We start from the raw sequence: 15,348 nt of genomic DNA on the forward strand, positions 1-15,348 counted from the left end.
GCTGACCTGCCAGGCTGGAGGCCCAGCACCAGGCCCTGGTTGCGCTGTGGCACCAGCTGCACGTGGACATGAAGAGTCTCCTGGCGTGGCAGAGCCTCAGCCGGGACATGCAGCTCATCCGCTCCTGGTCCTTGGTCACGGTAGGACTTATGCCACAGGGCCACGCAGGGGGCGAGGGCGGGGGGGGGGCTTCTCACGGTCTGGGCGTCCCTTGCCGATGCTTAGCCCCGAGTGCCGCCCACAGTTCCGGACGCTGAAGCCAGAGGAGCAGCGGCAAGCCCTGCGCAGCCTGGAGCTTCACTACCAGGCCTTCCTGCGGGACAGTCAGGACGCTGGCGGCTTTGGGCCTGAGGACCGGCTGCAGGCTGAGCGCGAGTACGGATCCTGCAGCCGCCATTACCAGCAGCTGCTGCAGAGCATGGAGCAGGGTAGGCGGTGGGCAAGCCCGGCTGGGGGTGGGGTGGGGGGTGGGCCCGGGATCGGGGTGGGGGGTGCAGGCCCCGGGGGGGGTAGGCCCCATGAGCAGGATGTGTCCCCAGGCGCGCAAGAGGAGTCCCGCTGTCAGCGATGCATCTCGGAGCTCAAGGACATCCGGCTGCAGCTGGAGGCCTGCGAGACCCGCACCGTGCACCGCCTGCGGCTGCCGCTGGACAAAGAGCCCGCGCGGGAGTGTGCACAGCGCATCGCCGAGCAACAGGCAGGCACCTGCCCCTCCCTCCTCCCTCCCCCCCCCCCCCCCCCCCGCCCTCCCCAGCCCTCCCTGGGTGCTGGGGGCGGGGCTCCTGAGGTCAGCGCCTCCCGTCCTCGGTTTCTTCTCAGAAAGCGCAAGCCGAGGTGGAGGGGCTGGGCAAGGGTGTCGCCCGGCTCTCTGCCGAGGCCGAGAAGGTCCTGGCCCTGCCCGAGCCGTCACCCGCTGCCCCCACTCTGCGCTCAGAGCTGGAGCTGACCCTGGGCAAGCTGGAGCAGGTCCGCAGCCTGTCTGCCATCTATCTGGAGAAGTGAGTGAGCCTGCGGGTGGCCGGGGAGCTGCGGCAGTGGGAGGGCTCTGAGCAGGGGGGGCCTGACCACTGTGTGCCGGCGGAGGACGGGACGATGGGGGCCGTGAGGACGGGTCTGCTGAGGGCTCTGGCCGAGAGGTGGGTGTGGCCGGAGGGGTCAGCCCTGATGTGCCGTGAAGGTGGGCCTTCCTGGTGACCAGATGTGGGGAGAGGGGTTCGGTGTAGCTCACCGAGGTATGGGATGGTGGGGCATCGGGGCCTGGGGTGTGCGGGCAGGCAGAGGAGACCAAGGAGGGGCTGGGTGAGGAACACCAGCAGGAAGGGGGCCCATGGCCAGGAAGGTTCAGACAAGGGGCTTGGCCACGGTTGGGAGGCTCTTGGTGGGGGTGAGGCTGAGGAGCTGCAGAGGGGAGGCAGGCGGTGGGGCAGGGGTGAACCGGCTTGAGGCCGAGGTCTTTTTGGGGGGGCCTGCAGTCCACCCCCCCACCCCAGTCTGTGCTTGCTCCCGTGTCTTTGGGGAAATGCAGCCCTTCCCGGGCCCCTTCCTCTGCCAGACCTTGCCACCCACCCACAGCATGTACGTTCCAGCACATACGTTCACGTGGTGCAGACTCTCTTTTGGAAGGATGGTGCGCCATTCTCCACCCCCTTCCCCCAGGGTTGTCACTGACCGACGGACCGGGCTCCGAGGGCCGTGGTCCTTCTATAATGTCTACGATGTAAACAGCATGTCTGGCTGTTAGCCATTCTTTCTTTATGAAGGCAGATGTGTGAGGAATGTCATGTCTGGTACATGGTGTCAGCCCTTACCCAGTCTTGGGCCTGGAAGGCTGAGAGTTTCTCCCAGGCTCCAGGGCCGGCACACCGGGGGTCTCTTCTGCTGTTTCTCTGGACTGCACAGCTGTCTCCAGGACTCAGTCCAGAGCTGAAGTGTCCCTGGGTCCCAGAGGTCCCCAACCACCCTCTCCCCGAGGCCTCTGTTCTTCTCCCTGACGCCTGTGACCACAGGGATCAGCTGACCACCAGGGTTCTGGTTCCTTGCATGGGAATTGGTACCCCCACCCCCTCCCGTGCTGAGTCCCGTTCTCCCTCCAGGCTCAAGACCATCAGCCTGGTGATCCGTAGCACGCAGGGGGCGGAGGAAGTGCTCAAGGCCCACGAGGACCAGCTCAAGGAGGCCCAGGCCGTGCCTGCCACCCTCCCAGAGCTTGACGCCACCAAGGCTGCGCTGAAGGTGCCTGGGCCTCGCCGTGAGGGCAGGGGGCTCTGGGGGCCGGAGGCAGAGCCTTGGGGCTGAGACCGCACCTGTCTCTGCAGAAGCTGCGGGTCCAAGCGGAAGCGCAGCAACCAGTGTTCGACGCGCTGAGGGACGAGTTGCGGGGGGCTCAGGAGGTGGGTGAGCGGCTGCAGCGGCAGCATGGCGAGCGGGACGTGGAGGTGGAGCGCTGGCGCGAGCGGGTCGCCCCGCTGCTGGAGCGCTGGCAGGGTGTGCTGGCCCAGACCGACGTGAGGCAGCGTGAGCTCGAACAGCTGGGCCGCCAGCTTCGTTACTACCGTGAGAGCGCAGACCCGCTGGACGCCTGGCTGCAGGACGCCAAGCAGCGGCAGGAGCGGATCCAGGCCGTGCCTCTGGCCGACAGCCAGGCCGTGAGGGAGCAGCTGCGGCAGGAGAAGGTGGGTGCGGGCCGGGCCTGGGTGGGAGTGGGGCGGGGGGGGTGCGCCCTGTGCCCGCTGACCCCCCTCCCCTCCCAGGCCCTGCTGGAGGAAATCGAGCGGCATGGGGAGAAGGTGGAGGAGTGCCAGCGGCTGGCGAAGCAATACATTAACGCCATCAAGGTGAGGCTTTCTGGCGTCCGGCCACCCTCGTGGGGTCCTGGCCCCCGGGCCACACTGCTGAAAGCTGGCGTCCGGCCGCCCTCGTGGAGTCCTGGCCCCCGGGCCTGGGCCACACTGCTGAAAGCCTCGGGCGCGCTCAGGCGCAGGGTGAGGGGAGCGGGCAGCTGCTGGCTGACTCCCGTGTCTTCACAGGACTACGAGCTCCAGCTGGTCACATACAAGGCACAGCTGGAGCCGGTGGCCTCCCCGGCCAAGAAGCCCAAGGTCCAGTCTGGGTCTGAGAGCATCATCCAGGAGGTGGGGCCGGGGGTGGGGCTGGTGGGGCTGGTGGGCTGCGTGGGCCCTGAGGCTCAAGGCAGGCCTGACCCTGCCGCCCCTCCGTCCCGCCCTGCAGTACGTGGACCTGCGCACGAGGTACAGCGAGCTGACCACACTCACGAGTCAGTACATCAGGTTCATCAGTGACGCTCTGCGGCGCCTGGAGGAGGAGGAGGTACGGCCTGTGGGGGGGGGGAGTGCCTTCCTCCTGCCCTCCTCCACCCCCCCAGATGCCGCCCCTGGGAACCTGGCTGAGACCACTCCCCTCCTGCCTGGTGCCGTCAGCACCCTGCCCTGCAGCACGGCCTGCCCCACCTTGGCCTGGCGCGGCACTGCTCTCCCTACGGTGGCTGGCACTTCCTCTTTCTCCTCTGTTGGCACGTGCCCCCGACCAGGCGTCCTCCTGGCTCTCGTGTGTGTTCCTCCTTGGGATTCCATGCGGCCTCGGCTTGGCCCCTTGCTCTGGAAGAGCTGGGGAGTATTAGATCATGGGCGCTGGGGAGGGAGGGTCCCAGGTGGTTCCCTGTCCTGTTCCTCCCGCTTCCTGGTGGACTCGCCGTCTGGCCTCCCTGCGGCCTCCTCTCTGCAGGCTTGCAGTCCCTCGGGGCTGCACTGCTGCATCACACCGGCTGCCCTGCCCTGCCCCGCCCCAACCCACTCCGCCGGGCCGCAGGAACAGGCCCAGGTCGGGGAGAGGGGCCCTGTGGCCAGAGCCAGGCCAACAGGTGTTCAGCGGGGCTCAGGCAGGGCTGTGTGGTGGGCGCGGCTCGCACGCCCTGCGAACTTCCTGCTTTGCTCTCTCTCTCTCTCCCTGTCCATCTGTCTCCATCGCCTGTCTGCGGGAAGAGGGGAGGACGCCTGGGCCTCCTTCCCCAGGCTGGTGAGCACGGTGGGGCCAGGCTGCGCTCGCTGCCCTGAGTGCCCTGGGCGGGTGCACGCTGTCTCCTTCGGCCGGGCTGTGACCTCTGTCCTCCCTCGACCCCCCACCCCCAACCCCCCCACCGCGCTGTCGGAGTGAACTGTGGTGGTGCCGTGTCATGTGCGCTTCTGGCGGCCCGCTGTGTGCTCACCGCTCTCTCTGGTTCTCTCCCTCTCTCTGCCGCGGCCACAGAGGCTGGCTGAGCAGCAGCGGGCAGAGGAGCGCGAGCGGCTGGCCGAGGTGGAGGCCGCGCTGGAGAAGCAGCGGCAGTTGGCCGAGGCCCACGCCCAGGCGAAGGCGCAGGCAGAGCGGGAGGCACAGGAGCTGCAGCGACGCATGCAGGAGGAGGTGGCGCGGCGGGAGGAGGCGGCGGTGGACGCGCAGCAGCAGAAGCGAAGCATTCAGGAGGAGCTGCAACACTTACGGCAGAGCTCGGAGGCTGAGATCCAGGCGAAGGCCCGGCAGGTGGAGGCGGCCGAACGCAGCCGGCTACGCATCGAGGAGGAGATTCGTGTGGTGCGCCTGCAGCTGGAGACCACCGAGCGCCAGCGGGGCGGGGCTGAGGGCGAGCTGCAGGCCCTGCGTGCGCGGGCGGAAGAGGCCGAGGCACAGAAGCGGCAGGCGCAGGAGGAGGCGGAGCGCTTGCGGCGGCAGGTGCAAGATGAGAGCCAGCGCAAGCGGCAGGCGGAGGCCGAGCTGGCCCTGCGCGTGAAGGCGGAGGCCGACGCGGCCCGAGAAAAGCAGCGGGCCCTGCAGGCGCTGGAGGAGCTGCGGCTCCAGGCAGAGGAAGCGGAGCGGCGTCTGCGGCAGGCGGAGGCGGAGCGGGCGCGCCAGGTGCAGGTGGCCCTGGAGACGGCGCAGCGCAGCGCGGAGGCGGAGCTGCAGAGCAAGCGCGCCTCCTTCGCGGAGAAGACCGCGCAGCTGGAGCGCACCCTGCAGGAAGAGCACGTGGCCGTGGCGCAGCTGCGTGAGGAGGCCGAGCGGCGGGCGCAGCAGCAGGCGGAGGCTGAGCGCGCCCGGGAGGAGGCGGAGCAGGAGCTGGAGCGCTGGCGGCTGAAGGCCAATGAGGCACTGCGCCTGCGGCTGCAGGCAGAGGAGGTGGCCCAGCAGAAAAGCCTGGCGCAGGCTGAGGCGGAGAAGCAGAAGGAGGAGGCGGAGCGCGAGGCCCGGCGCCGGGGCAAGGCGGAAGAGCAGGCCGTGCGGCAGCGGGAGCTGGCCGAGCAGGAGCTGGAGAAGCAGCGGCAGCTCGCGGAGGGCACCGCTCAGCAGCGCCTGGTGGCGGAGCAGGAGCTGATCCGGCTGCGGGCGGAGACGGAGCAGGGGGAGCAGCAGCGGCAGCTGCTGGAGGAAGAGCTGGCGCGGTTGCAGCGCGAGGCGGCGGCTGCTACGCAGAAGCGCCAGGAGCTGGAGGCGGAGCTGGCCAAGGTGCGCGCCGAGATGGAGGTACTGCTGGCCAGCAAGGCGCGGGCCGAGGAGGAGTCGCGCTCCACCAGCGAGAAGTCCAAGCAGAGGCTGGAGGCCGAGGCCAGCCGGTTCCGCGAACTGGCGGAGGAGGCTGCCCGCCTGCGCGCCCTGGCCGAAGAGACCAAGCGGCAGCGGCAGCTGGCTGAGGAGGACGCGGCTCGGCAGCGGGCCGAGGCGGAGAGGGTGCTGGCCGAGAAGCTGGCCGCCATCAGTGAGGCCACGAGGCTCAAGACTGAGGCGGAGATCGCACTCAAGGAGAAGGAGGCGGAGAATGAGCGCCTGCGGCGGCTGGCGGAGGACGAGGCCTTCCAGCGGCGGCGGCTGGAGGAACAGGCGGCCCAGCACAAGGCCGACATCGAGGAGCGGCTGGCGCAGCTGCGCAAGGCGTCTGAGAACGAGCTGGAGCGGCAGAAGGGGCTGGTGGAGGACACGCTGCGGCAGCGGCGGCAGGTGGAGGAGGAGATCCTAGCCTTGAAGGCGAGCTTCGAGAAGGCGGCTGCCGGCAAGGCGGAGCTGGAGCTGGAGCTGGGGCGCATCCGCAGCAATGCCGAGGACACGCTGCGCAGCAAGGAGCAGGCTGAGCTGGAGGCCGCGCGGCAGCGGCAGCTGGCGGCTGACGAGGAACAGCGGCGCCGGGAGGCCGAGGAGCGGGTGCAGAAGAGCCTAGCGGCTGAGGAGGAGGCCGCGCGGCAGCGTAAGTCCGCTCTGGAGGAGGTGGAGCGGCTCAAGGCCAAGGTGGAGGAGGCGCGGCGCCTGCGCGAGCGGGCGGAGCAGGAGTCGGCTCGGCAGCTGCAGCTGGCCCAGGAGGCCGCCCAGAAGCGGCTGCAGGCAGAGGAGAAGGCGCACGCCTTCGCGGTGCAGCAGAAGGAGCAGGAGCTGCAGCAGACGCTCCAGCAGGAGCAGAGCATGCTGGAGCGGCTGCGGGGCGAGGCAGAGGCCGCGCGGCGGGCGGCCGAGGAGGCGGAGGAGGCCCGGGAGCGGGCCGAGAGGGAGGCCGCGCAGTCCCGGCGTCAGGTAGAGGAGGCGGAGCGGCTGAAGCAGCTGGCCGAAGAGCAGGCGCAGGCCCAGGCGCAGGCGCAGGCCGCCGCCGAGAAGCTGCGCAAGGAGGCCGAGCAGGAGGCTGTGCGGCGGGCGCAGGCGGAACAGGCTGCCTTGAAGCAGAAGCAGGTGGCCGATGCCGAGATGGAAAAGCACAAGAAGTTTGCCGAGCAGACCCTGCGGCAGAAGGCGCAGGTGGAGCAGGAGCTGACCACGCTGCGGCTGCAGCTGGAGGAGACGGACCACCAGAAAAGCATCTTGGACGAGGAGCTGCAGCGGCTGAAGGCAGAGGTGACGGAGGCAGCCCGCCAGCGCAACCAGGTGGAGGAGGAGCTCTTCTCCGTGCGCGTGCAGATGGAGGAGCTGAGCAAGCTCAAGGCGCGCATCGAGGCAGAGAACCGCGCGCTCATCCTGCGAGACAAGGACAACACGCAGCGCTTCCTGCAGGAGGAGGCCGAGAAGATGAAGCAGGTGGCGGAGGAGGCCGCCCGGCTGAGCGTGGCAGCCCAGGAGGCGGCCCGGCTGCGGCAGCTGGCCGAGGAGGATCTGGCGCAGCAGCGGGCGCTGGCTGAGAAGATGCTCAAGGAGAAGATGCAGGCCGTGCAGGAGGCCACGCGCCTCAAGGCCGAGGCAGAGCTGCTGCAGCAGCAGAAGGAGCTGGCGCAGGAGCAGGCTCGACAGCTGCAGGAGGACAAGGAGCAGATGGCGCAGCAGCTGGCGCAGGAGACACAGGGTTTCCAGCGGACGCTGGAGGCGGAGCGGCAGCGGCAGCTGGAGATGAGCGCCGAGGCTGAACGCCTCAAGCTCCGCGTGGCCGAGATGAGCCGGGCCCAGGCCCGTGCCGAGGAGGATGCCCAGCGCTTCCGCAAGCAGGCGGAGGAGATCGGCGAGAAGCTGCACCGCACCGAGCTCGCCACGCAGGAGAAGGTGACGCTGGTGCACACGCTGGAGATCCAGCGGCAGCAGAGTGACCACGACGCCGAGCGCCTGCGCGCGGCCATCGCTGAGCTGGAGCGTGAGAAGGAGAAGCTCAAGGAGGAGGCCACGTTGCTACAGCAGAAGTCCGAGGAGGTACCGGCCCTCCCTCCACACGCAAGTGGGTGGGCCCCGGGTGGGGGCCTGCTCTCGGGCGGGCCCCCGACGTCCCTGATTGTCCTCTCCCCTCTTTCCAGATGCAGGTGGTGCAGCACGAGCAGCTGCTGCAGGAGACGCGGGCCCTACAGCAGAGTTTCCTCTCCGAGAAGGACCGCCTGCTGGAGCGGGAGCACTTCATCGAGCAAGAGAAGGCCAAGCTGGAGCAGCTCTTCCAGGACGAGGTGGCCAAGGCGCAGAAGCTGCGTGAGGAGCAGCAGCGGCAGCAGCAGCAGATGGAGCAGGAGAAGCAGCAGCTGGTGGCCAGCATGGAGGAGGCCCGGCAGCGCCAGCACGAGGCTGAGGAGGGCGTGCGGCGCAAGCAGGAGGAGCTGCAGCGCCTGGAGCAGCAGCGGCAGCAGCAGGAGAAGCTGCTGGCCGAGGAGAACCAGCGGCTGCGCGAGCGGCTGCAGCGCCTGGAGGAGGAGCACCGGGCCGCACTGGCGCACTCCGAGGAGATTGCCGCCTCGCAGGCCGTGGCCGCCAAAGCCCTGCCCAACGGCCGGGACGCGCCTGACGGCCCAGCGGTGGAGGCAGAGCCCGAGCATGCATTTGATGGCCTTCGGCGGAAAGTGCCGGCCCAGCGGCTGCAGGAGGCCGGCGTCCTGAGTTCGGAGGAGCTGCAGCGGCTGGCGCAGGGCCGCACGACAGTGGCCGAGCTTGCTCAGCGGGAGGACGTGCGCCGTTACCTGCAGGGCCACAGCGGCATCGCCGGGCTGCTGCTGAAGCCCACCAACGAGAAGCTGAGTGTCTACGCGGCCCTGCAGAGGCAGCTGCTGAGCCCGGGCACGGCGCTCATTCTGCTCGAGGCCCAGGCCGCCTCGGGCTTCCTCCTGGACCCTGTGCGGAACCAGCGGTTGACCGTCAACGAGGCCGTGAAGGAAGGCGTGGTGGGCCCCGAGCTGCACCACAAGCTGCTGTCTGCGGAGCGCGCCGTCACCGGCTACAAGGACCCCTACACCGGGGAGCAGATCTCCCTGTTCCAGGCCATGAAGAAGGACCTCATCGTCCGCGACCACGGCATCCGCCTGCTGGAGGCCCAGATCGCCACGGGCGGCATCATCGACCCGGTGCACAGCCACCGCGTGCCCGTGGACGTGGCCTACCAGCGCGGCTACTTCGACGAGGAGATGAGCCGCGTCCTGGCGGACCCGAGCGACGACACCAAGGGCTTCTTCGACCCCAACACGCACGAGAACCTCACGTACCTGCAGCTGCTGGAGCGCTGCGTGGAGGACCCCGAGACCGGGCTGCGCCTGCTGCCGCTCACGGATCAGGCTGCCAGGGGCGGTGAGCTGGTCTACACAGACTCCGAGGCCCGGGATGTGTTCGAGAAAGCCACTGTGTCCGCACCGTTCGGCAAGTTCCAGGGCAGGACGGTGACCATCTGGGAGCTCATCAACTCCGAGTACTTCACGGCGGAGCAGCGGCGGGATCTGCTGCGGCAGTTCCGCACGGGCAGAGTCACCGTGGAGAAGATCATCAAGATCGTTATCACCGTGGTGGAAGAACACGAGCAGAAGGGCCAGCTCTGCTTTGAGGGCCTGCGCGCCCTGGTGCCCGCTGCTGAGCTGCTGGAGAGCAGGGTCATCGACCGCGACCTCTACCGCCAGCTGCAGCGGGGCGAGCTCTCAGTGCGGGAGGTGGCGGAAGTGGATGCTGTGCGGCGGGCCCTGCGGGGCGCCAGCGTCATTGCAGGGGTGTGGCTGGAGGAGGCGGGGCAGAAGCTGAGCATCTATGAGGCCCTGAAGAAAGATCTCCTGCCTCCAGAGGCGGCAGTGGCTCTCCTGGAGGCCCAGGCTGGCACCGGCCACGTCATTGACCCTGCCACGAGCGCCCGGCTCACCGTGGACGAGGCGGTGCGTGCCGGCCTGGTGGGGCCCGAGCTGCACGAGAAGCTGCTGTCGGCCGAGAAGGCTGTGACAGGCTACAAGGATCCCTACTCGGGGCAGACCGTATCCCTGTTCCAGGCCCTGAAGAAAGGCCTCATCCCCAGGGAGCAGGGCCTGCGTTTGCTCGATGCCCAGTTGTCCACAGGTGGCATCGTGGACCCGAGCAAGAGCCACCGTGTGCCCGTGGACGTTGCCTGTGCCCGGGGCTACCTGGACGAGGAGACCAGCCGAGCCCTGTCAGCACCCAGAGACGAAGTCAAGACCTACCACGACCCCAGTTCACAGGAGCCGGTCACCTACGGTCAGCTCCAGCAGCAGAGCCGGCCCGACCCGCTGACGGGGCTGAGCCTGCTGCCGCTCTCGGAGAAGGCCGCCCAGGACCGGCGGGAGGGGCTCTACTCCGAGCTGCAGGCCCGTGAGACCTTTCAGAAGACCAACGTGGAGGTGCCCGTGGGCAGCTTCAAGGGCAGGACGGTGACGGTGTGGGAGCTCCTCAGCTCTGAGTACTTCACGGCAGAGCAGAGGCAGGAGCTGGTGCGGCAGTTCCGCACGGGCACGGTCACCGTGGAGAAGATCATCAAGGTCCTCATCACCGTCGTGGAAGAGGTGGAGACCGTGCGGCAGGAGAGGCTGTCCTTCAGCGGCCTCCGTGCCCCGGTGCCGGCCAGCGAGCTCCTGGCCTCCGGGGTCCTGAGCAGGACCCAATTCGAGCAGCTCAAGGATGGCAAGACCTCGGTGAAGGACCTGTCGGCGTTGAGCTCTGTGAGCACGCTGCTGCAGGGAAGCGGGTGTCTGGCCGGCATCTACCTGGAGGACTCCAAGGAGAAGGTGACCATCTACGAGGCCATGCGGCGAGGCCTGCTCAGGCCCAGCACGGCCACTCTTCTGCTTGAGGCCCAGGCGGCCACTGGCTTTCTGGTGGACCCTGTGCGGAACCAGCGCTTGTATGTCCACGAGGCTGTGAAGGCGGGTGTCGTGGGCCCCGAGCTGCACGAGAAGCTGCTGTCGGCCGAGAAGGCCGTCACTGGCTACAAGGATCCCTACTCGGGCAGCACCATCTCCCTCTTCCAGGCCATGAAGAAGGGCCTGGTCCTTAGAGACCATGGCATCCGCCTGCTGGAGGCCCAGATCGCCACGGGCGGCATCATCGACCCGGTGCACAGCCACCGCGTGCCCGTGGACGTGGCCTACCAGCGCGGCTACTTCGACGAGGAGATGAGCCGCGTCCTGGCGGACCCGAGCGACGACACCAAGGGCTTCTTCGACCCCAACACGCACGAGAACCTCACGTACCTGCAGCTGCTGGAGCGCTGCGTGGAGGACCCCGAGACCGGGCTGCGCCTGCTGCCGCTGAAGGGGGCCGAGAAGACGGAGCTGGTGGAGACCACGCACGTGTACAGCGAGGAGGAGACCCGCAGGGCGTTCGAGGAGACGCAGATCGACATCCCGGGCAGCGGCGGCCGCGGTGGCTCCACGATGTCCCTGTGGGAGGTGATGCAGTCGGACCTGATCCCGGAGGAGCAGCGCACCCGGCTCCTGGCTGACTTCCAGGCCGGCAGGGTGACCAAGGAGCGTATGATCGTCATCATCATCGAGATCATTGAGAAGACCGAGATCGTGCGCCGGCAGAACCTGGCGTCCTATGACTACGTCCGCCGCCGCCTCACCGCCGAGGACCTCTACGAGGCCCGGATCATCTCCCGCGAGACCTACGGCCTCCTCCGGGAGGGCACCAAGAGCCTCCGAGAGGTGCTGGAGGCGGAGTCGGCCCTGCGGTACCTCTACGGCACGGGCTGCGTGGCCGGCGTGTACCTGCCGGGCTCTAGGCAGACGCTCACCATCTACCAGGCTCTCAAGAAGGGGCTGCTGAGTGCCGAGGTGGCCCGCGTCCTGCTGGAGGCGCAGGCGGCCACGGGCTTCCTCCTGGAGCCCGTGAAGGGCGAGCGGCTGACCGTGGACGAAGCCGTGCGGAAGGGCCTGGTGGGCCCCGAGCTGCACGACCGGCTGCTGTCGGCGGAGCGGGCTGTGACCGGCTACCGTGATCCCTACACGGAGCAGACGATCTCGCTCTTCCAGGCCATGAAGAAGGACCTGATCCCTGCGGAGGAGGCCCTGCGGCTGCTGGACGCCCAGCTGGCCACGGGCGGCATCGTGGACCCGCGCCTGGGCTTCCACCTCCCCTTGGAGGTGGCCTATCAGCGTGGCTACCTCAACAAGGACACGTACGAGCAGCTGTCGGAGCCCAGCGAGGTGCGCAGCTATCTGGACCCGTCCACGGACGAGCGGCTCAGCTACACGCAGCTGCTCCGCAGGTGCCGGCGCCACGAGGCCAGCGGCCAGCTGCTCCTGCCCCTCTCGGACGCCCGCAAGCTGACCTTCCGCGGCCTGCGCAAGCAGATCACGGTGGAGGAGCTGGTGCGTTCGCAGGTCATGGACGAGGCCACCGCGCTGCAGCTGCAGGAGGGCCTGACCTCCGTGGAGGAGGTCACCAAGCACCTGCAGAAGTTCCTCGAGGGCACCAGCTGCATCGCCGGCGTCTTCGTGGACGCCACCAAGGAGCGGCTGTCGGTGTACCAGGCCATGAAGAAGGGCATCATCCGCCCCGGCACGGCCTTCGAGCTCCTGGAGGCGCAGGCGGCCACCGGCTACGTCATCGACCCCATCAAGGGGCTCAAGCTGACCGTGGAGGAGGCCGTGCGCATGGGCATCGTGGGCCCCGAGTTCAAGGACAAGCTGCTGTCGGCCGAGCGTGCGGTCACCGGCTACAAGGACCCCTACTCTGGGAAGCTCATCTCCCTGTTCCAGGCCATGAAGAAGGGCCTCATCCTGAAGGACCATGGCATCCGCCTGCTAGAGGCCCAGATCGCCACGGGCGGCATCATCGACCCCGAGGAGAGCCATCGGCTGCCCGTGGAGGTGGCCTACAAGCGCGGCCTCTTCGACGAGGAGATGAACGAGATCCTGACGGACCCGAGCGACGACACCAAGGGCTTCTTCGACCCCAACACGGAGGAGAACCTCACGTACCTGCAGCTGATGGAGCGCTGCGTCACCGACCCCCAGACGGGCCTGTGCCTGCTGCCGCTGAAGGAGAAGAAGCGGGAGCGGAAGACGTCCTCCAAGTCCTCGGTGCGCAAGCGCCGCGTGGTGATTGTGGACCCCGAGACCGGCAAGGAGATGTCTGTGTACGAGGCCTACCGCAAGGGCCTCATCGACCACCAGACGTACCTGGAGCTGTCCGAGCAAGAGTGCGAGTGGGAGGAGATCACCATCTCCTCCTCGGACGGCGTGGTCAAGTCCATGATCATCGACCGCCGCTCGGGCCGCCAGTACGACATCGACGAGGCCATCGCCAGGAACCTGATCGACCGCTCGGCGCTGGACCAGTACCGCGCCGGCACGCTCTCCATCACGGAGTTCGCAGACATGCTCTCGGGCAATGCCGGCGGCTTCCGCTCCCGCTCTTCCTCTGTGGGGTCCTCGTCGTCCTACCCCGTCAGCCCTGCCGCCTCCAGGACCCAGGTGGCCTCCTGGTCAGACCCCACGGAGGAGACCGGCCCTGTGGCCGGCATCTTGGACACGGAGACGCTGGAGAAGGTGTCCATCACGGAGGCCATGCACCGCAACCTGGTGGACAACATCACGGGGCAGCGGCTGCTGGAGGCCCAGGCCTGCACAGGGGGCATCATCGACCCCAGCACCGGCGAGCGCTTCCCTGTCACGGACGCCGTCAACAAGGGCCTGGTGGACAAGATCATGGTGGACCGCATCAACCTGGCTCAGAAAGCCTTCTGCGGCTTCGAGGACCCACGCACCAAGACCAAGATGTCGGCCGCCCAGGCCCTGAAGAAGGGCTGGCTCTATTACGAGGCGGGCCAGCGGTTCCTGGAGGTGCAGTACCTGACGGGAGGCCTGATCGAGCCCGACGCTCCAGGCCGCGTGCCCCTGGATGAGGCCCTGCAGCGTGGCATGGTGGACGCCCGGACCGCCCAGAAGCTGCGAGACGTCGGCGCGTACTCCAAGTACCTCACCTGCCCCAAGACCAAGCTCAAGATCTCGTACAAGGACGCGCTGGACCGCAGCATGGTGGAGGAGGGCACGGGGCTGCGGCTGCTGGAGGCCGCCGCCCAGTCCAGCAAGGGCTACTACAGCCCCTACAGCGTCAGCGGCTCTGGCTCCACAGCGGGCTCGCGCTCTGGCTCGCGCACGGGCTCCCGGGCTGGCTCCCGCCGAGGCAGCTTTGACGCCACCGGCTCCGGCTTCTCCATGACCTTCTCTTCGTCCTCCTACTCTTCGTCAGGCTACGGCCGCCGCTACGCCTCAGGGCCTGCGTCCTCCCTGGGGGGCCCCGAGTCCGCAGTGGCCTGATTCGCTGCCCACACCCCGCCCTCCCGCTCTGCATGCGGCCAGGTTCCCCGCCCAGGCGTTGGGGTCTTTCGTGTTTAAAGGTGTCTTCCTCCCAAGCGGTGCCTAAAGTTTAACCAAAAAAAACCAGACTAATATATTAATATCTGTTTGCTGTCCAGACAGCCTGTGTCTTGGGGGATGGGGCCGGTCCAGCCCCACGGACCACCTCGTCCCCCAGGTCTCCCTGCTCCTGTCTACCTGCCACTCACACAGCCAGGTGCCTTGGAGGGTCCCGAGCCAGGCCCCCAGCCCAGCCCTCCTGTGTCTCCAGGGAGCGTTTTGTCTGGGCCCAGTTCCCCCAGCCCTGCCCGCTGGGCTCCCTGACACCCAGCCACCAGTCCTAGCTGCTCGGGGCAGTGGGGGTCGGCCCCGTCACGAACAGAGCTTTCAGGACCAGCTTTCTTTCCTGTTTTTGGGACTGACTTCCGTGCTCAGCAGGCCTTGCTGGGGAGGGCTGGGGGGGGGTGGGTGTCCTTGGGTCAGCCATCTCTTCCAGCCTGCCCTGAGAAGCCCCTTCCCCACGGGCAGATGAGGGTCCAGTCTACAGAGCCAGCCGGCCCCTGCCAAGCTGCAGACTCTGCCCCCAGCCCCCAGCCCCTGATGCTCTCCCAGGACCCCAGGCCTCTGGCTTCCGCCTTCCAGCCTCAGCCCCCCTAGTAAGTGCCTTCACTGTCCTCCCTCCCACCCCAGGCCCCAAGGACCCAGCTCTGGGGTGGGAGGGAGACCCTTTGGTGAGACTCCCCACGGCCCAGTTCTCGGGCACGCCGGCCCCGGGCCAGACTGGGTACGGCTGGGGCTTCTGCAGGGCCCTGCTCTCCTGGGGCCCCACCCTGGGTGCTTCCTGCCTGTCTCTTCGAGGGAGACTGCCCCCTTTGTTTGGCCTCGGGGACAGGCCGCCCAGTCCAGGGCCGGCCCCTCCTGTCCCACCTTGGTGGCCCCCGCCCCCGGCCTCTACCCTCTGACTAAGCTTTGCATGTTCCACTAACCCCGGCGGCGGTGGGTGGGGCCCAGGCTTCCAGCTGCCTCCAGGAAGGCAGAACACTAACCCGACCATGGGTGGGCCTGCTGTGCTCACCCCAATAAAAGCAATTCCAACCTTCCTGTGGAGCCTACCTTGCTTTTTTGTCCTGGGGTCAGGTGTGCGTTGGGGTGTGGTGCAGGCCGCCGCCATGGGCTCGGAGTTTGGCCAGTGTGTCTGGGCAGGGGCAGAGAAGCAGGGCCTCGGGGGAGATGCTGGCCTGAGGCCGCGTGTGTCAGGGAAGAGAAGGCCGGACTGAGCGGCGGCCAGGTGGAGGCCAGCCCCGCTGAGGCCTGCTCCTGGACGTCCCTCAGCCCCTGCCGCTGG

General features: G+C 68.2%; 1 protein-coding gene across 14 annotated transcripts in view; it reads left to right on the top strand.

Annotated features, from left to right (window-relative positions):
- Positions 1–15,103, top strand: part of PLEC (plectin) — a 56,198-nt gene extending 41,095 nt beyond the window's left edge. For 13 of the 14 annotated variants that reach the window (XM_087864502.1, XM_087864503.1, XM_087864509.1 and 10 more), the window contains 11 exons: positions 14–140; positions 245–428; positions 540–697; positions 820–998; positions 2,094–2,232; positions 2,316–2,672; positions 2,751–2,834; positions 3,027–3,131; positions 3,229–3,327; positions 4,264–7,644; positions 7,746–15,103. In XM_087864502.1, the coding sequence (XP_087720628.1) occupies positions 14–140; positions 245–428; positions 540–697; positions 820–998; positions 2,094–2,232; positions 2,316–2,672; positions 2,751–2,834; positions 3,027–3,131; positions 3,229–3,327; positions 4,264–7,644; positions 7,746–13,964 (11,032 nt within the window). In that variant the 3' untranslated portion in view covers positions 13,965–15,103. The remainder of the gene's footprint in view (positions 1–13; positions 141–244; positions 429–539; positions 698–819; positions 999–2,093; positions 2,233–2,315; positions 2,673–2,750; positions 2,835–3,026; positions 3,132–3,228; positions 3,328–4,263; positions 7,645–7,745) is intronic. The other variant, XM_087864513.1, reaches the window with a different exon arrangement.
- Positions 15,104–15,348: the final 245 nt, after the last annotated feature.

This window comes from Ursus americanus, chromosome 9, assembly GCF_024610735.1.
Source record: "Ursus americanus isolate L20-20 chromosome 9, mUrsAme1.1.p, whole genome shotgun sequence".
Classification (NCBI taxonomy): Eukaryota; Metazoa; Chordata; class Mammalia; order Carnivora; family Ursidae; genus Ursus; species Ursus americanus.